This window comes from Mixophyes fleayi, chromosome 7, assembly GCF_038048845.1.
Source record: "Mixophyes fleayi isolate aMixFle1 chromosome 7, aMixFle1.hap1, whole genome shotgun sequence".
NCBI classification, from domain to species: Eukaryota; Metazoa; Chordata; class Amphibia; order Anura; family Limnodynastidae; genus Mixophyes; species Mixophyes fleayi.
The window spans coordinates 120,001,251-120,022,304 of record NC_134408.1 but is presented as its reverse complement, the minus strand read 5'-3'; the positions used below and the strand labels follow the sequence as shown (position 1 = coordinate 120,022,304).

The following is a 21,054-nucleotide window of genomic DNA, read 5'->3' as shown; positions in this document are numbered from 1 at the left end:
TTCATCCGACGCTTGGCATTGGTCTTGGTGATGTGAGGCTTGCATGCAGCTGCTCAGCCATGAAAACCCATTCCATAAAGATCCCGCCGCACAGTTTTTGTGCTTACATTAATGCCAGTGGAAGTTTGGAACTCTTCAGCTATGGAATCAGAGTGTTGGCGACTTTTAAGCACCATGAGCCTTAACAGTCGTTGACCCCGTTCTGTTATTTTTTTCATGGTCTTCTGCTTTGTGACAGAGTTCCTGCTGTTCCCAAATGCTTCCACTTTCTATTAATATCAAGTACAGTTGATCTTGGAATAACCAACAGGGATGAAATTTCACGAACCATCTTATTGCAAAGGTGGCATCCTATCACAATACCACGCTTGATGTCACTGAGCTCTTCAGAACAACCCATTTTGTATCACAAATGTTTGCAAATGGAGACTGCATGGCTAGGAGCTTGATTTTATACACCTCTGGCAACGGGTCTGGTTGAAACCCCTCAATTCAATAATTAACAGGTGTGGCCAAATACTTTTGTCTATTATAGTGTACATAAATAGCATCATTCTGTGTACAATATAGCTATATGTGTACACAATTCATTAATTTAAAGAAGCAAACTTTATTTCTAGTTTGTTTTTCATGAGTCAGACCACTCCTTTCAGTTACTGCAAGCTTTAAAAAGGCAGGCTCAGGGAAGAATTTAAATGTGACACCCTGACTATATTTCACATGCTAGGGACTCGCCTACAGTAGATGCATTGACGTTGGCAGATGAACCTATCCCAATATAGCTGTTTTGTGCACAAGAACTTTAAGGGCAGGGGCAAGAGATAATTAGGCAATGATGAACAATGGTTAGTAAAAATGCAGATACAGTGTAACGTTTACCTGCAGTTGCGTTTCTTAGAGGATATATTTGTTTTTTCCTGCCTCTGAATGACACCCAGCAGCTGCACTTTATCAAATCATAGATCGCTATATATAGTAATTAATGTGGATGAAACTTTAGACTGGTTGTAGAGAACTAGTACACGCTGCAGAGTGTCTCCAACATTCCAGTGACGTAAGCATAGCATTTAGTTGAGGACAAAATGTTAAATACATGGTAAAGGATGAAGATCACACTGTAATTTCTACACACTACTCCAAGGATCTGGATATTTTTGTGGTGATAATATAACAGTTTCATATCTGTACACGGAATATAGGACTACTGTGCTGTACAAAATAAATTCTGTTCTCAAGTGTACCAGATATTCTAGAGACTACAGGTTCATAGATCTATTGTGTTTTTAGCATGCAGTGGCCTAAATAACAATGCAATGTATTGATTTGGAATTAAATGCAGGAGGAGCATGATGACTGAGATAACCGCAAGTTTAAAGGGATTTTTGTTAATCTTTTAAAAAGGTTCCACTTTAGAAGAAAATCCCATATTTTGTTAGCTCCATACGAGAACTTTATCAAAATTAGACTGATTTTTTTTTATTGAAAGCTTGGAAACGCCCTTTCGTGCTCAATGTGCCACAAAAGGTGCAAAAACTAAAAAAGGGCACAATGGGTGCGGTACATGGCCTTCCTCTGGCTCTAATCTCCAACCCCTGGAACCAAAAGGTCCCTTAGGGGGCATGGGTCTTCACATCCTTCGCCACAAGGCTAGGAGGGTCCCTTTTGCCTCTGAGATCCGCCGAAGCTTCACCCAGTGCATGACAACCGGCCCAACCCTCGGAAGGGAGGGCAAATGATGAGTTAAAGGGGGCCAGAACCTCAGGGCCACACAGGCCCCCCCCATAGATCTTCGGGGACATGGAGCCCATAAAGGTCTACTCACACCCCTACAATCTGTGGAAGAAAAAGGACAAAAAAGTGAGTGACAAACGTGAAGAAAAAATAAATAGTGCCAAGTGAATACGGCCCCAGACTGATCTCCTAGAAAGATAACATTTGGGTGCACATGTGCCAATTGTCTATCACTGAGTAAAGCTAATTTTGAATAGAGCAGAGGCCAATTTTCATACCTGTTAGACACAGTGCAGAGATTATAAAGTTAGGTAACTAGTGTTTGGAAATTAGATCCCTATGAGGTGGATTCAATTCAGCATGAGATCCCATAGGAACATGCGCAATGTTTGGCTGCACACACTACCGGTTATTACCGTAGATAATTCACTACTCATTTGAGCAGAGATTTCATTCTGAACTACGCCTCAGGGGCATATTAAATTGTTGGCGGTTTCCGACGCGGAAAAAGTATTACCGCTATTACGGTAATACTAAGCCAGATTTTAGCTCGCAGCTCCCCAAGCCGCGAGCTGAAATCCAGCGTTAAAAGTAACGTAATGACGGTAACAGTGCACGGGGCGTGTTACTTTAGGCTGTAACGCCAACAATTGAATATGCCCCTGAATGTCATCACACTGAATTGAAGTGCCCCTATGTGTCTACTGCATTTACAAATAAAGTGTTATTTTCAATATAAATGGCCCTGTAATACTACTCTTACACTCTACTGTCTGTCTTATCAAGTGAGTTTTGCAGCTTTTAAATGATAAACATTTGTAATACCATTTAAACTACAAATTACACATGTTTTGCCTACTCCCCCCCCCCCCCCCTTCTCCTCTTTAGGGAACCAAGCAGGGATCACTATAATAAATACTCTGCAAGTACTCAGCTACTTTTCCACATATTTAATATCTTTCTGTATCAATAGTTAACATAGTGTATTGCAGCATAATGTTGTATCGCAGATATTTACTATGCTAGGGCTGCTCAGGGAAATCCTACAAAATATTTTCATTATTCACCAGCTGCCTAATACTGGTGAAGAAGGCTACAAGTGATATGCACCCGCACAGCTAAAGTCCGCGCATGCACATATGGGCCTGCCCTGGAGGGGGGTCATGAAAAGCCATTCCGGCTGAACTGCACCCCATAGGAACAGGTAAGGTAACGCTATCCTGAGCTGGCATTAGTTTGCAGCAAAAAACAATGCTTTCCGCTGCTTTATAAATTACTAACAATGCCGTCCCCGTAGAGTTCTATGGGGACTGCAGTAACCAACAAAAAGTAGGGTAATGCAGGAGAAATCGGAGACCTGTGTTAACTTCTTCATAAATTGAGAAGATTAATGCAATGGCAATTTAACCGAGAAAACAGTTGTTTTCGCAGCTTTTTGGCTCATCGCACCTTTGTTAAAAGATAAAACAGTTGTTACAGACGATAGCATCCTACTACAAATACACACGCTCTACACACCTGATGCACAATGAGTACTCGGTCAGTAATCCTACAAAATTAAGCTTATGGAAAAGTGCCTGAGAAAAAGACACAGTAACACATACATATAGCTTAACATAATAAGTAACATAAAGCCCCACATTGTATTTTCCTATTAAAAATAGAATGTTTGCAGCTTAAAAGCACATTTTTGTTTGAAAAACCTCAAAAACAATTAGCTACATTAGGCATTTATTTTTAAAATGCATTTTATTTTATTTTTAGAAAAGGCCACCCATTCACACACAAATAAAGTTAATATTTAAAACATGCCATTGATTAAAGTGGGTATACAGCCAGACTATTTTGTATTCTCATTTTTAAAACATTCAGGGAATAAAATGTAATTTACTTAATTCTGTGTGTTTGAGTTCTGCTTAATTCTCATATTTGGGTCAAGACAGCTTTGTTGATTTGCCTCATTAACCCCAGCAGTCAGCGTTTAGCATCACTTCACTGCGTATTAGTTGCCAGAGACATTTAAAAAAAAAAAAAAAATGCTGGAACTTACCAGTGAAGAGAAAAGTCAGCTAAATAACTTGTCTTAGTTCATTCTCACTGAAAAAGTGAGAATGGTTTGGGAGACATAAGCTCCTTCCTAGTGAAAATAAGAAATGGTTCCCCCCACCGTCCATTTACATAACTTTTCTAGTAGCTTTTATTTTTCACTAGGGAGGAACTTCAAAGCCTCAACATTGTTTAGTTGCTGAGGTCTCTAACTGTTCACTTACTATAATTGATAACCACTTCCCTACACTGATGAGTCCAAACACAGGATGATGAGATGCCCATAGGTGGGATTCTGTCTCAGCATTTGTCTTTGTCATGCCCACAACATCTAGTAACCACTCCTGCAATGAAGTGGGTTTATCATCATTTACAAACTGGGGAAAAAAAATTAGAAAGTAAGACCACTGTCTAATAATGAAAACACTTCCAGAAAACAGTAAAAAGACATGCTAGGTGTACGTGCCCTTTATAGCCTGTCCTTTGACTAATGCAATGTTGGCTAACCTGTGATATTCCAGGTGTTGTGAAACTACAAGTCCCAGCATACCCGTCCAGCAATAAGCTGCTATATATTGAAAAAGCATTCTGGGACTTGTAGTTTTACAACACCTGGAGTGTCACAGGTTAGCCAACACTGGACTAATGATTTCCTTAGTGCATACATTAAAATATACAGGTTTCTCCAATTTTATTTAAACGAAAATCAGAATTAAACACATTATTTGGGTTCTCAGAAAATGAAAGCATAACATTATTACATTTAATTCCTGGGATGAATTGATCCAAAACCGTAACAATGTAGGATTTTCAATTAATTATCCTTTATTTTGGGCAGATGAGAAGTGGCCCACTGACACATTAGTCATCAATTCTTCTCTTCCGGTTTATTTTCTTCCAGCCATGATTTTTAAGTATTGCAGTGCATTGTGGGCAGCATCATTGTGAGCATTGCCACAGGAAATCCCAGTTCCATGGCAAATAGTAACTGGGTTTGTGGACAGTTCTGCAAGACATTGGTATTGTCCATTGATGCTCAATTCCTCTGAAACAAAACCAAACAGATAATGTTACCATTTATAGTTTTCATACACAATAAATAGACTGGTGTAGAAGAGTGGTGGACATCTATATGTCTCAGACCAATAGTCATTTTCTCCCTTTTGTCCCAATTCCTGATAATATGGATGACAGCAAAATGGAGTATTCACACAGCCTCCCAGCAGAGTAACACATAAATGGATAGATGTTATCTATTTTCATGTATCCTGTGGGCTTACTCTGTGTGAATGTGTTACATCTGAAGTTATAATGATGGAGGAAAAAGGTGAAGAGTGAGCCCTCTAACATGCAATAATACAATACCTGCATTTACATAAAGGAGAGGGTTAAAACCAATATTAAGAAGCAAAAGAAGAACCAGTTGGAAAAAAAAAATTAGAAACACCACACCTGTTGCTTCGACAATAAAACCATATAAGACTGTGCACAAAATTTTAATATATCCATCAATTATACTCTTCTAAATGTATTTTTTTTTTTAATCAAAAACATTGTAAAGATAATGCTTAGTGTCCAAATTTAAAGCAGGCTGTTTGACATAACGTAGTTTATTTGCAATGTGCTTTCCTGTACACTTCCTGCAGCTCCTCTCTTGTATCTTAAGATTAAGATATTGTTTTTTTACTATTATTGTTATGGTTAGAGTGCAATTAAAATATTACATTACCACTTCATTTATATGGACTAATAGTTTAAACACTGCTTCTGACAAAATTAGCCAAACTAATAGAACTTCCTGTAAGACATTTTTACCTGGGACACTGGAGACTGCACAACATGTAAGATGTGTGTGCCCTGTATAAGGTCTTTCTAGAACTCACCTATATCCATGTAGGACACGCAGAATTCTTTCTCTTCTGCCACCTCTTTCAGCATCGTCACATAATCAGTGTTGGGAATATTTAGTGGACTTTTTTTTAGCAAGCTCATTTTCTCTCCAGATGAATTTTTCAGGCAGTCCCAGGTACATCCATGATTATTGCCAATCACCTTTTTCTAAAATCAAGACCGCACTTTCAATAGCAAGGCAAAGCTTCTGTTTATTATGATACAAATTTTAAAGACGTATAGATTAAATAAAAGCAATGTCTCCAATGACTTTTGTAATGGGCAAATGGTACAGAATGTAAACTGTTTATTTGTATTTAACCTTCTCCATGTGTTTCTTGTAGAATGCCACATTCTGAAAAAAAATAAAGGACCACTGAACCCCACAATGAAAATGTTGATGTATATTCATGTATATTATCCAGATACATATTAATGTCAAATATTGGCTTTACTTGTTCTTTAAGTGAGTTTCAGACAAACTCATCCCACTAAAAACTAACAAACCCCAGGACAATTACCTCGCGCTTTGTTTGAGTAAGACATACAAGTCACTATCTGTTCATTGATAATATATGCAGTTAATTGTATACAATGAGCTTTGGATAGTCAGGGGTTTGTCATATTCAGTCTCTGGCTCTCCAGCTTTACTATTGAACCTTAATGGCCTGATTTAGAAGCAAATCCATCTAGATGGTGCAAATCTGACCCTGGATAAACCATGATGAAATGCAAATACAATTTGTTTTTGCATACAGGGTAAAAAAAACGGCTTGTAGTACACAAATATTGGACAACGTTTATTTAAGGCAGCAATCCTACATGGAGAATTTATTTTTGTTTGCATATTTTATTTTATTTTTAAATAAAAAAATTTTTAGCTATCCTCCTACAAATCATTTACTCCCTTTCAAAAGTTCTCTGGTTGGCAAACAAAAATGGCTGCCCAACACAAACTCAAGTCAGTCTGATTCACAGACTCATAGCTCTCATCATGTCCTGTGATGGCAGAGGGGGAGAAGGAGAATGTCACAGTGCAGACAGAGCTCAGGGGGGTGTTCCAAAGCCCCTCTGCTCACTATATCATGTGCCATGTGACCGTGTTTATCATGGTAGTCCAGAATCATAAATCATTAATACCAGCCAGGGGGTCAGGAGATACCAATTGGATTATTCTTAAGTTTACAGATTGTTTTAGGATCACATACAGTAATGTTAGGCTAATGTGCAAAAATTAGTGCAGATATTGCTGCATTTGGCACAATGTGACACGCCATTGAAAAAAACGAAAACTACAGAGGGAAGCTGAAACAACAACCCAAAAAGTTAAAATTCAAATTTGTGCATATGTTTATCCATGTACAAATTCTATCTCAAAAGAGATGACTGGAAATCAGCAATGTCCCAAAGACAGCTATAATCTTAAAAGGATTACAATGCAATTTGCTCCGATTCAGAAGCAACCGGACGCAAAACATGTTCCTTCCAAGCTGGGCATTGTAACCAGTTCATACATTACAGATTGCTGCCTTACATATCCATTAAATAGAGGTTGCATGCATTGATTCTCCTGTCTGCATACTCACTAAAGAGATATTCATATCATCAGCAGGAAGGCTCTGCAATCTGACCACCAGTTTCTTTGCAGCTATCCTTTTAGCCACCTTTTTTGATGTCCCGGATCCTTTGGAAAAAGGAAATCAGAAAAGGGAGAAGTTCAGAAAAGGTGCCATGTTATTAATGATGTCCACCTTAAATGTTTACATTTAAAAGGGCAACTTAACTGAAAACAAAGGTGACCCAATATTATAAAGCATGTACAAATTCACAGATTTACATACACTATTTCTTCATTTTACACTGTAGTGGCTTTTTCAGTAGATTTACAGACAAGCATAACTCCCAACATTTAGGGGGGAATTCAATATCATGACCGCGCATTTGTTACCGTTTTTATTGTAAAAAATCTCGCTCACTTGGTATGAGCAAAAATGAGGGTTATTTCTGTTAAAAAAATAAAATAAAAAAATCTCGCCGCCGCTCCGGAGGCACCTCGCACGGATTATTTTACAATTGAATTTCCCCTTAGAAGCACAAAGGGACCAGATAAGCCCCGCCCTTTTCTGCCCAAACTCTGCCCATAAATAATCATATTTGGGTAAGATCCATTCCTTTTGCGGCCCACGAATTGGGTTGTCCCACCAAAATTGGGATAGCTGGGAGGTATGGACAAGTGATCTGAATTGTACATACTTGTCAACTTTGTATTTGTCCCCTCTGGAAGGTCCCGTAGGGGAGATGAATTGCAAGTGCTGAGGGGGGCGGGGTGCTGTAAATGACAGCATTTTGGCCCTGCCCCCACCACGTTGAAATGACACAATCGTGTAATTTTGTTGGGGGGGGGGGGGGGGGGGGGGAAATTACGCTATTCACAGCAAATCACGTTATCAAGGCTCCCATCCCACCCACTTCACTATGAAGTGGGCAGGATGTGGTTTGCTCTCCCAGGAGTCCAGCAGACTTACCCGGAATTCAGGAACTCATGGGCAGTTATGGAGTTGCCATGTGACAAAGGAAACAAAAAATTGCCCCACTAATAAACCAGTGTGATTTCACACTTTAGATCTGACTAGTTAATGCAACCATACCTATACTTTAGTTGTGAATGCAACAGTAGCTCTAACATGAGGAAACACAATATAAACTCCTTTACATTCTTGATGTGTCCCAACGCACAAAGGTCCTAATTCATTAAGGCACGTATATGTGCCATATTTTGCGTAAAATCACTCTGCGCATGGCCAGAAACACGCAATACACCACAGAATGCAGCAACGTCCAATACGTCGTCGAGCGCAAAGGACCCTTACTACAGCCTACGATTTCAGAGGTGGAACAGGTAGGGGAATGCACCTGGTAAATGCACAGTAAGCGAGTCGCATGTGCAAGCACAAGCCTTTTCTGTCATACCACTTGCACCTGCTAAAGGTCTGGTGTAAGTGCTGATTACCAGTGATGACAGCCGCGTATGTATGCTAGAACATGTGTTTGCAATCAGGAGAAACTGTAAACAAGTATTTTATGTACAGTAGACATTAACATCATCCTAATAAATGTATTTTATGGGGGAAAAACAAAAAAAACAACGTTTTTTTATGTTTTTGTAATTAACAACTATTAACAGGTGACACTGATTGTATAGGTTTTTTTTTTCTGTGCGGTCTTTTGGGAATTTATATTCTACATATGTATTGGACGTATCGTTTAGTCTATTGCCTGTTAGAGCAGAGCTGACCTAGACCCGTATTCATTAACAGACGTATCTCTACATCCGCTCCTTGAATATGGGGGTGCGTATGCCTGATTTATGTGTGTTTCTTTAAATAAAATGCACAATAGGTTTGTTTTGCGTGCCTTAATGAATCAAGCCTGAAATATTTCATAGATAATCCACTACAGGAAAGCTGAATGTGACAGACATTTTAGAGCTGCAGACTTCTAGCAGTATATATAAAGAACCATACAGTAAGGGTTATTTACAATGAAATCTGGACAATGATTAATGTGCGCACATTTGCCCACTTGTCTGCATTTCAAGGTACACACCCCCTTCTCGGCCTGGAAAACACTGCAGTGAAGTAATTCTGCTCCTAATTTCATTTAGGTAAAAAATTAACAATGAGAGTGAGGAGAAATCTGGATCGTCTTTTACATCTGACATTTGTGTGTGTTTGAATTTTTTTTTATTACAAAGTGCACCAATGAAAGGGCTTCCCCAAAGCAGTACAACTGGAAGATGCAAAGTGCATCCGATTAGAAGTGTAGCGAGGAGACACATCTTTGCAACCTCTCCTTTTGGAAGGAGAAAAAGAATGTGTCCCCTCCAGCAAAGCAAAGACAGCCATTGTGAATGCACCCACTCCAACCCTTTATCACATTTAAATAATCCCATCGCCCAAAACGAAGTCTTGTTTCTGCACTTCGGGGCAAAAGTAGGCAGTCCATGTGCCTTATTCACACTAAGCAAGCAAAGACCTCAATCCAGCCAACTCCTCCCACTGATCAGTGCAAAATGCATATTTTCCCAGGCACATTTGAGCAAAAGTAGGAACATCATATAGGACATGTATGCTCTGTGGTTTTACACTTTCATGATCAGTTAACGCACAGCCGTTAACTATAAATGTTAGCACCTGGGGCAAGAAGAAAATGTGACTCCCCCAAATCTTCAATTGTAACCAAATTAAATTAAAATATTAATTCTCTGCACCCCCATTCATATTTACGCCCCTCTCACACAGTTATGGCACGGAGTAAATGACCTTTAGTGGTCTGAGTTTGCCCTAAACCCTTGTAACTGTACTCCAACACAAAAAGACATAAAACTAAGAATACATGCTGCCGAAGCAGCCAAAAAGAGAAACACCCTGTCCTGTGGGTACTCTAAAAACAGAGTTGCCTACAGGATGTGGATATAGAGGATGGAGAAGCAAAAGCAATGAGAAGATTTGCCAGTGTTCTCGTGTCCTAATTGAGAAATAGATATAAGTTGAACAATCATGTGACTTGAGTACAATTCAAATGTATTTGCATCTTGACAAAAAGGTACTAAAATCTACAGGAAATGTGATAATTTTCCCATAAATCATTAGCGATTTCCAAATATTTGTAGAACCCAACTGCTAGAGTCACACAAAATAACGAACTTACCAGTCTCTACAATGTTTTCCACTCGACAGGAGATTGTGAATTCCCTGTTATGAGGTGGTCCCGTTTCTTGTGAAACGGTGTATTCAGGCTGTCTCCATCCCTTCTGTACAGCAAGTTCCTACAGCAAAAACAAGAGTATTTTCACCATAGCATCCTGGATGACGTTTAGGCATAGTTCGGTGTGCCCAGATTTTATACAGTAAATGTGTACATTACATTACATTAGGAGGCATGCATTCTCTTCATTTACAACAGTAACAAAATGCTCAGAAAAGGAGTAGTGTAGAGCCTCAAAACGTGGTCCTATGTTATCCAGAATGCTTGGGATTTTGGATTTTCTGAGAGAGGGCTTTTTCTGCAGTAATTTGGAAATAACCCTATGCCCAAAATCTACAAAAATTTTTTTAAAGACTGCTCTCCAACTTGGCATTGTCTTTATTATTTACTTCGCCGATAGGGGTCGGGGCCAAGTTTGCATCTCTGGAGATCCTAAACCATCTTTTGCTCATTTCCTTATGTACATGGCACAGGGTTGAGTACAAACATAAAATGTCACATTTTTCACATGTATTTGTCATGCATGCACAGTATACATAACAAATAACAAGTAGTAGTAGTAGAAGATGAGGGGTGTCTTGGCTTAAGGCTGCAGCTTCTTTTTATAAACTGTATCTAACAGAGAAGGAATAAACAAAGTGATGGTGGAAATAAGAAAAGGGAGGGAAAATGACTGAAAGGACAGAAGAGACAGGGAACATCCGAAAGAACTCAAGACACTTGACAACCAACGAAGGTTGCAATTTACATTTAGGGATAGGCACCACAGTCAAGACATACACCAGAGATCAAAGCGGATCAAACTCAAGAAACAAGTTACAGCAGCCCGATTATAACATTTTTGTCCCATTATATAGGGAATGAGGAAAGACAGCTTTAGGTTAGCACCGTAGTAAAGTAATTATAGTTTTTAAATTATGGCAAAAATAAGAGGGAAACTGCTGAAAAAAAAAAAAGAATAAAAAAAAACAAAAACAAAAGTCAAAGTGCACTTTCGTAATTCTTGTCTTCGCTACTGAAAATTAATTCAATTCACAAACTATACCCCTTATTTTATTCTGCAATGTAAAGCATTTACAGGGATACTAAATATATGTGGTTACTGCAGATTTGATTCATGTCTAAATTGATAAAATGTGTGTAAATGGCGTTTGTGGGATTTTTTTGTTTTTGTTTTAATTAATGTTGTTTTTAAGCACAATTTTGCTTTTAAACTTGTGTTAATATGCTATACCTTAAGCTTGGATGTAAGATATGCAAGCCTATGTTGGAGCATGCAAACATGTGCTCAGACATTCAAGGTGCAGTGGAAGAAATAATCAAAGTCTTAAGAAAAGCAAAACAACAGACTCCTCTATCACACCAGCTGAGTTTCCTGCCTGTCACAGAGGCATATCCCAGAAGCATAGAGATGTCAATTGCTAAGTGATCTAGAAGAACATCCGATTACTTGTTACATGTGAGCTTCCTGGCTCATTGGTGAGGCAGCTGTAGAAGAAGAATCTACATCTGTGGCCTCTTATGTGTGGGACAAGTTTGGTGTCTGTATCAGTGACAATAAAATAATTACTGGCATTCCTTCCTCCTTACCTTGTGTAGTTGTCCTCACATTATAACATCACCAAGCAGCATTTACTTTATTTCGTTGTTGTTTTTGGACACATTTGTAATATTTCATAACATGTTCTTACTGTATGTAAAGAGCAACCTGTAATTTTAGATTTAATTTAAATTGAGAATGTATTTGTTCTACATATGTACAATGTATACCTGCAGACTGACTTAATGCTTCTCTACCATTGGTCTAATCACTTTTATTTATAATTTATTAACATTCATCTATATAGCGCCAGGTAACTGAGGTTGTATGACACAAATGACTCTTGCCAAGACACTTTATTTTAGCTGCCCATTCTACAAATCTATTCCAGACTCTATAATAAATTATGGAAGATGAGAATTGTATGTCTTCAAGCTAAGTCTCCTCTACTGTGACCAAACCCGGCGTTAATAAAGCTTGCCACTCAATCTCCAGGTTGCGAGGGCCCATACTTGTGGCTGTGGATGTTGGGTGACCAAAAGGCTCATGAATTATCTTGGTAAAAGCACCTCATTCTGTTTAAAACCCATCTATAGGATGTTAGCTTTTCCTCTACCCTATGTCTCATATCTGTCCACTTTTTCAAACCTGCAGCTTGATAAATTTACCCCTAGAAATCTGTGGCGCCTTAAAAGTAAAGATGGTAGTGTTCCTCCCATACCACAAATCATAAAAACCGCTTATGCATCACTGCTATGGGACATGCATATTCCATAGCACTTTACAATTGTTAAGAAACAATAATAAAATGAGACTAGCTATTAACGGACAAAGAGGTAAGAGGGTCCAGCTTGCAAGCATACCACTTGATGTACAGGAAAAACATTACCCTCTAATGTTAATGTCAGGTAGAATAGCCTAGGGAGGTTAAGAGAATGGTTCGGGAATTTGATAAGCTTGCCTGAAGTGATTTTCTGGGAACGCTTGAAGGCCAGAGGAAAAGTCTTGTTTGTTTTGCAAGGGAGGGCATTCCACAGAGTGAGTGCAGCCCATAGAAAGTTCTGTAACCGGGAACGGGATCAGAGAGGAGTTTGGAGGCACAAGGAGAATCAATGAGGATGTTGAAATCACCCTTGATGATGGTGGGGATATCAGAGGATAACAAATGAGGAAGCCAGGCAGAGAAATTGTCAAGAAATGCAACATGCAGAGAGAATGAATTTTAAACAAAGCTTAACCAGTGTCAATCCCCTTGGCTGAAGAAAAAATGTAATGTTGCATTATAATTAGCTCAGCAAGACATGCATGATAAAACAATATTCTCAACATAAAGTCCCTAAAAATGCTTTCATGAAAAGAAGATTTACAAAAACGATACCTGCAATACACCAATGGGATTGTCTTCCATCTGATTGGCATCTCGCGTTATGGATTCTTTCGCTGGTAAACTATTGCAGACAGAAAAGCAGGAATTACACAGCTACAAGTATCTGATGTACAACATTAACATAATTACATGCATCATGTATTGCCTTGAATGTAAAGTATTCCTCTGCACTGATGATGAATCGTTTACAGAATAACCAGTATTTCGGCATATATCATTAGAAAATTTAAAAAGAAAAAAAATATGCTTACTTTAGATTGCCATCTCCTCTTAATACCTTCAAGGTAGACTCTGCAGCTTTATGTTTTGCCATTTTCTTGCTAGGTCCATCCCCTAGAAAGTTGAAAAAGTACAGGTTACAGAAATTAAATCATTCACACATGACATTAGTCAGTGTAAAAACACCTATAAATTATGCCCTGTATGGCAGTAATCCTGAAATCTGGCCGGGCAGCTAAATTAAGGACACAATGGGCTTAAGAAAAACTACAAAACTTTCTTTCTCCATAACAAAAAATAGTTCTCTCTAGGACAAACTCGGGATGTACATCAGCTACTATTGGAGGTGTGAACAACACCACCACAGGGGGGAAGGGGGGTGCAATACATAAAAGGTACTTAACTTCTGTGGCCTCTTGCTCAGAGTAAAAATGTGTGTAGGACTGAAGACAGGGTGCAATCTGCAACTGTTTGATTGACATGGAACTCTAGCACTTTGTTAGGATCTTAGAAAGGGACACATTTTGTAACTCTGTTTTATCTTGTATAACGGAGAGTCTATGCTATCTGCACATGGATGTCCAAAAGATACCTAAAGCTCAACATGTCAGAACAGAGCTTATCATCTTCCTTTCTGCCAGAATCACCACCTTTTGTCAAACCTCCATCACGATCAATGGCACCACAATTTCCTCAGTCTCCCAAACCATCTGCTTTGGTGCCGCACTTGAATCTACCATCAGCTATATTCCTCACATCCAATCTTTCTCAGTGCAGTCACTTCCATTGAAATATTGCCTGTATACACCCTTTTCTTGCCCAAGACACTACCAAAACACATCCATTCTTTCATCATCATCACCTTGACTACTGCAGTCTCCTCCTATCTGGCATCCTATCACCAATCTAGCCCCACTTCAATCCATTTAAATGCTGTAGCAAGAACTTTCTCAACCCTCCATATCTGCTGCACCACTCTGCAAATCCCTACAATGGCTCCTCCCATGTCCTCCAGAATCCAATATTTACTCATCCTTTCCTACAAACCATCAACACCACCACCCCTTCATACATCTCAACTCTCATTTCAAAATACTCTCCCTCATCAATTTACCCCCAACCTGCATCTCACCTCTAGTAATCACCTCTCAATCCCACCTACAAGACTTCTCCTGTGCCCCTACCTACGTCTTGTATTCCCTACCACGTTCCATCAGACTCACAGTCTTCAAATCTTTAAATACTCTCTGAAAATCCATCTCTTTATTAGAGCTTACCCTACTCCAACCTATACTACCCACACCCTCATAACTATCTCAATACCCACTGAGCGACACTCACTCCTCTTGTTTCAGGAGTGCCCTCTTCCTCTCATGAGGGCTTCCATGACCTTCCTACACTGTGTTTCATGTCTGCCTTCATTTTGTCTACCTTGTGTGTCCCTGGTTAAGCCATGTCCTGTTTTCCCCACTGTCCCTTGCTGTTGAGCTCTATGACGCCTTACAAATCAATGATAATAATAATAAGATAAGGTATATTCATGAGAATACACTAATTTAGTGGCAATAACCATAAACACCAAAGTATATTTTCCAAAGTTTTGTTGCAAAAAAAAAATTAAAAATATTCATATTCTAACAAACAAAATTCACTGAAGTAATTTGCATTCCTGACAAATATTTGTTAACTGGTCTTATTTTATCAGTTTTTAAAACATCTGCAATTAAAGGGTTAATAACTATTGACCTTACATGACTGTGGGGGGTGGGTTCCAGTGTTACTCTCCTCTTGAAACCAGTGTGATATGTAAGAAGCTTGATATATTTAGAACATTTTTCCCATTTGAAATCAACTATCTCATCCTTGTAAACTTCAGCTGATAGAGAGCTGCAAGGTCACTGGAGAAGGCAGCTTTGCAAAGTGTTAGAACCAGTGGTGGAAGCAGGGTGTATACAGTGGTCTGCCATACTGCCACTTGTCCTACTGCCTTCATTGTAACACTACCAAATTACATGCACTTACATGTTCCATACCGCCACGTCTAAATTACCACTTTGACCACTGTATTAGAACCAATAAATACAAAGGATGGAGTTATATTGTGGTGGAACTACAGCTTCCCTCCATATATTGTCTACTAATACAGTAGAGTTGGCCATTACATTTATTGAGGAGTGTGTAAAACTGGCCACCTTCAAAGCCAATCTGGAATTCTTATATCCCCTTAAACTCTAACCTTCCCTATTGATGTCAAACTGAGAACTTTCCTAGCCTCATAGTGTAATAAGGATTGGAATAATGATTGATGCAAGAGATTAAAGCTCTCAGTCACACCCTCCTCAGTTTCAGAGCCAGTACTAGTCAGATAGGCCATTATATTAAGTTCAAAGGGGCCTGGCTCTGTAGTACAGCTATATATATACGATCCATGAGGATATCAAATTGATTTAAGAGGTATTTTAGTGTGCAAAATGCTGGTACAACAGGACTTCCAAAAGGGGAATACAGCCTATTAGGAGGGTCATTGCTTCTGTCCACATTTTACAAGCACTCTCTTTTTCATGAAAGTTATTTAGTTCATGCTTCATGAAACGACGAAGGACACGGCTAGGAGCAACCTGGAGATTTAAAATGTCTAATAAAGCATATCTAGCAAGTACAATTCATGTATTTTTCTGAAAGTTAAAAATAAATTCACTTATCAGATCTGCTTATGTTAAAATATTAAGTTATTCATATTTGAGTTGCTTAATGGAAGACAAAAAGTAGGGGATTATAGTGAGCGTGGTCAAAACATGAAAGATCAGTCAACATTTTATTTTACTGATGTATTTGTATATTGTGAGACTTAGCTGAGGTCATCAGATAACTCTGGAAAAGGAATCAGGAAAGCCCAACACTGAGAGCCATCCCTAGGACTTTAATAACCATTATATATGCGCAATGTAAAAGGGTCCTAACTTGCTATTTCAAGAACTCAAGCAATAAAGGACACCCATATAAATGATTTTAAATCCCCAAATGCCCAAAATGTCTACAATTCAGATGAGCAGGAGATGAGTGACTGCAATAAGATATTTGAAACTTACTTAAACTATAGATATAGATGTTAGAATTGTAGATAGAACATATCTGACAATGTTGAGGGTATAAAACATTAGGAATATGATGCACCAGCTCATGTATATAGTGCCCCAGGCAACAAGTCATAATGTTGGGAACTATTAAAAACAAATGTATAAGAATCACATTATGCATGATAAACATCATAGCTTATCAGACTGGGGAGAGGTGGGTTAAAAACAAGCCACAAAAAAACAAGCACTGTGTGTGACTACACTGAATGGTATTATGTCACCCCGATATTAAAACAACAAAAGCTGCTTGCAACTTTAATTTATAATTAAATAAACACATACATCACAACTCATCACTTGGGTTCATAAAATTAGTCTACAATTGTGCTAACTTTGTACATAACTGATACTTTCCTTACAAAAAACAACAATCTCACCTTTTTTCTTTCCATGTTGATTATTTTTCTCAGACATCACAACTCTCAGTGTAGCTTCTGTTTCTAACACAAACTGAACAAGTGTGGGTGGACAGCAAATATCAAATGGAATTAGCTGTCACTCCCATTGCTGGATCCAAAAGCTACAGCTGTTCATAAGTAGGATGCACACTGGGGTGTACATAACAGTCTGCATTTTACCAACCAAGTCAATAGAGCCAAGTTTTAAAGAGGCAAACACACCAATACCTCAGTGGATAACATTTACTGCAAAGTGAGGCAACAAGTGGACACAGCACATGGATTTTAGGTAGGAAATGCCAGCAAAGGAGAGGGAAAGACACATGACAATAAATATTATGCAGTCACTGGTTAGAAAGGCTAGCTTGAAACATAGGGGAGAATTTAATAGTTAAAAAATATGTGCAAAGTGTCTCCTGAACGGCCGTGAAACACCTCACCTCAACATCATTTTTTTTACAGAAGTAATGCCGATTTCTGCTCGCACCCCAGAGGTACGAGGAAAAATCTGCATTACTTTTTATCACAATAACGGTAAAAAACCACATCCGTGATGTTCTTATGAACATTGCAGACAACTGAATTCCCCCCATAAGATACTTTTTGCTGCACTTTTAAATTAGAAAATGATCACAAGTAACAAAGAAAAGGGAGTGTTACCCATTGGGCAGCACAGTGGCCTAGTGGTTAGCACTTCTGCCTCCCAGAACTGGGGTCATGAGTTCAATTCCCGACCATGGCCTTATCTGTGTGGAGTTTGTATGTTCTCCCTGTGTTTGCGTGGGTTTCCTCCCACACTGCAAAAACATACTGATAGGTTAATTGGCTGCTATCAATATTGACCCTAGTCTGTCTCCCTGTCTGTGTGTGTGAGTGTGTCTATATTAGGGAATTTAGACTAAGCTCCAATGGGGCAGGGACTGATGTGAATGAGTTCTCTGTACAGCGCTGCATAATTAGTGGCGCTATATAAATAAATGATGATGAGATCATGCTATATACTTCTGAACTATAAAAGCATAATATAAATCAGAGTTGGACAAACGGTGAGACACAGAGAACCATTTTACCAAAATATTCATAACGGACACCTAACCTCGTTTCATTCTATTTGCCTCAAATACTCTTTAGAAGGCACGTCTGACCTCTCAGTGTAGAACTTCATTGGTAATAAAGTAATAGATCAAACAGATGCATTGTTTTCTAAAGTTTCTGCACAAAACCTGTCATTCCTTAAAGCATCTCCTTTACAGCTGTAAAGCTGATCTTGTAAGCTAAGGACAGATTTGGCTTATTGCACATTGGTTACAGTTCTTATTATCTCATACCTGAGCATGATATTTCACCTATAGTAACACGGAAAGTAAAGCTAGGGTCATGGATTCGTCCCTCAACCTTCTCAAAGTTGTAGACAGGGAGGCTGCCAGTCTTCATTCCAAATTCATGTAGCAGCTGAATGGGTGTCTTGTCTGGGTTGGTTAAGGCTACTCCATTTAAGCTGTAAGGAAGGATGGGGGAAAAAAATAAATCATAAAAAGCCCCGTAATTTAAATTCACTGCACTGGTCAGGCTCATTCAATGAATGGCCTATTAATTTATAAATAATAATGTATTTAACCATAAACTGGATTGTACTCTCTCTTTTACTCAATTACATTGTTGAAATCGTACTGACACACTCTGAAACAGTTACCTCTCAGTGCTACAGGGAAGTTGGTAAGTTTAAAAGGCAACTGTAATAAACAGGACCTTTACTGGATTGCTAGGGTCCCTTTCCAATTCCTTCCTCTGTGCTTTGAGTCAACCAGATGAAATCAAACCTTTGCAGGTAAGGACACAATCTGCACAAGAATGATCAGTGATGCTCACAGAGCAGGGCCAGTTAGGAGGTGTGCTGCTGCCATCTACGTTGGGAGAAAACAAAAATATCTCTACCTGCTTTATGCAAATACTGAAGGTCACCTGCAGAGACGCAATACTGTGCACTCCCAGGCAGATTACAAGGCAAAGAGGCAGTGTTGTAGGAGTCAGCTCCAGAGCTAGAATAAGCCTGTCTCCACAAATGACATTCTGCATATGTGCACAGCCTGGTGAGATATTCCATGCTCTAAACCCAGGACAGGGATTATGGAGAGGCACTATGTAAAACATAATTTAACTGAAGCAATACAGGTCATCATTAAGGGCCTGATCGCAAAAGGGTTTATTTCCGTCAGTTTTTGTGCTGTATGGGAGCAGAGAAAATAATATTTTATTTAATTTTAATCATCGTGAAAAGAGTAAGGAAAAAAAAAAAAAAGAAAAAATGTAAAAGTGGAAAAAAAAATCTACAGCAAAGACCTTGTGTCTATTCATGTTCATTCATTTATTCATTCATATATGGGATCCACAAGTAGATCCACTCACAAGTTTATGCAGTACATATTTTACAGGACAATATAGAAATATTTGTGAATTTTTATAATCTCAGAGTGCAATAAAGTAACTTTACGGTCACTTCATTTGTTTGAAACATGCTATAGGGGCACACTAGAGATTATTTTAATTAAAGGGAAAGTCTGTGCCTATCACCTTCCACATTTGTTTTTACCTGAACTCAATTGGGTAAAAAAAAAAACTGTAAAAGGAAAAATAAAAATTGCACCATTTTCCATAACTGTCCTTCATCGTGTACAAGAAGCACAATTGTAAACAAGATTTTAATAGTCAATATACTTAAAACGAATACACGAAAATGTAGCATTGAAAACTAAATAGTCACACTTAAATACTATGCACTGACTAAATCTCATTTAAAAAAATTACTTTAAAGCATAGTATATAAAACAAAGCATAGAATAATGACATATATCAGAGGCAACACTTGGATCTCCAGCTGGTGTGTACTATTAATGCTGTTGTGTTACAGCAAGCCAAACTGGGACAGTCCACACCAGCTGCAGAGTTACGGGTTGCCAAGCTGTCTATAAACAACTGCAATCTCTCTACAGCAGAGAAGCCTAGATATGGCCACACATACCCCTCACATCCCCGCCTGCTGGCTTTGTCAGAGATCCTTTTAGGCGCGGCTGGAAACCTCTCCTTGGACATGATGGTGCAGGAGGGGGGAGAGGGGCACCTGCTCTCCAAGGATTAGAGCCGCGCAGAAAAGTCTCTCTAGCCCATCAGCCGGCTAGTTACTGTGTAATGGCTAGTTCCCCTTCAGCTGAAAGATCTTCCGACGTCATTACATTAACAAGTCATGTGACTGATGCAGTCATGTGATACACAGTTCCATCAGCTCCTGCAAATGTTCTTGTGTAGCTGAAAGCAATGCAGGAGAATCAGGTAAAAAAAGGTGGACAGAGGGACATATGAGAGAAAAGCTGGTATGCAAAGGGGGCATGTGTAAGAAAAGCTTGTGGGCACATGATAGAAATACTGGTGGGCTGAGAAGCATATGGGAGAAAAGCTGGTGGGCAGAGGGGCATGTGATAGAAAAGCTGGTGGGCAGAGGGCATATGATAAAAAAAAAAAAAAAGCTGGTGGACAAAGGGCATTTGAGAAAATCTTGTGGACAGGGGAGCATGTGATAGAAAAGCTGGTGGGCAGAGGGGCATGTGATAGAAAAGCTGGTGGGCAGAGGGCATATAATAAAAAAAAAAAAAAAGCTGGTGGACAAAGGGCATTTGAGAAAATCTTGTGGACAGGGGAGCATGTGATAGAAACGCTGGTGGGCAGAGGGGCATGTGATAGAAAAGCTGGTGGGCAGAGGGGCATGTGATAGAAAAGCTGGTGGGCAGAGAGGCATGGGAGAAGCTGGTATATAATGGGGCGGCTACTGATAGAAAAGCTTGTGTGCATGGGGGAATGAGAATAGCTGGTGGGCATGCAATACATGTGAGGGAAAAGCTGGTTGGCAGGGGACATGTGAGAAGAGTTGGTGGGCAGGAGTGACAT

General features: G+C 39.1%; 1 protein-coding gene across 1 annotated transcript; it reads right to left on the bottom strand.

The window, feature by feature from the left end:
• Positions 1–3,461: 3,461 nt before the first annotated feature.
• Positions 3,462–20,340, bottom strand: PRKRA (protein activator of interferon induced protein kinase EIF2AK2). Its single transcript, XM_075180543.1, has 8 exons — positions 20,135–20,340; positions 18,444–18,613; positions 13,613–13,694; positions 13,353–13,422; positions 10,378–10,495; positions 7,254–7,351; positions 5,661–5,835; positions 3,462–4,822 (listed from the first exon to the last, which is right to left on the bottom strand). Exons 1-8 carry the CDS (start codon positions 20,203–20,205, stop codon positions 4,665–4,667), a joined length of 942 nt encoding a protein of 313 aa, XP_075036644.1. The 5' UTR covers positions 20,206–20,340; the 3' UTR covers positions 3,462–4,664.
• Positions 20,341–21,054: the final 714 nt, after the last annotated feature.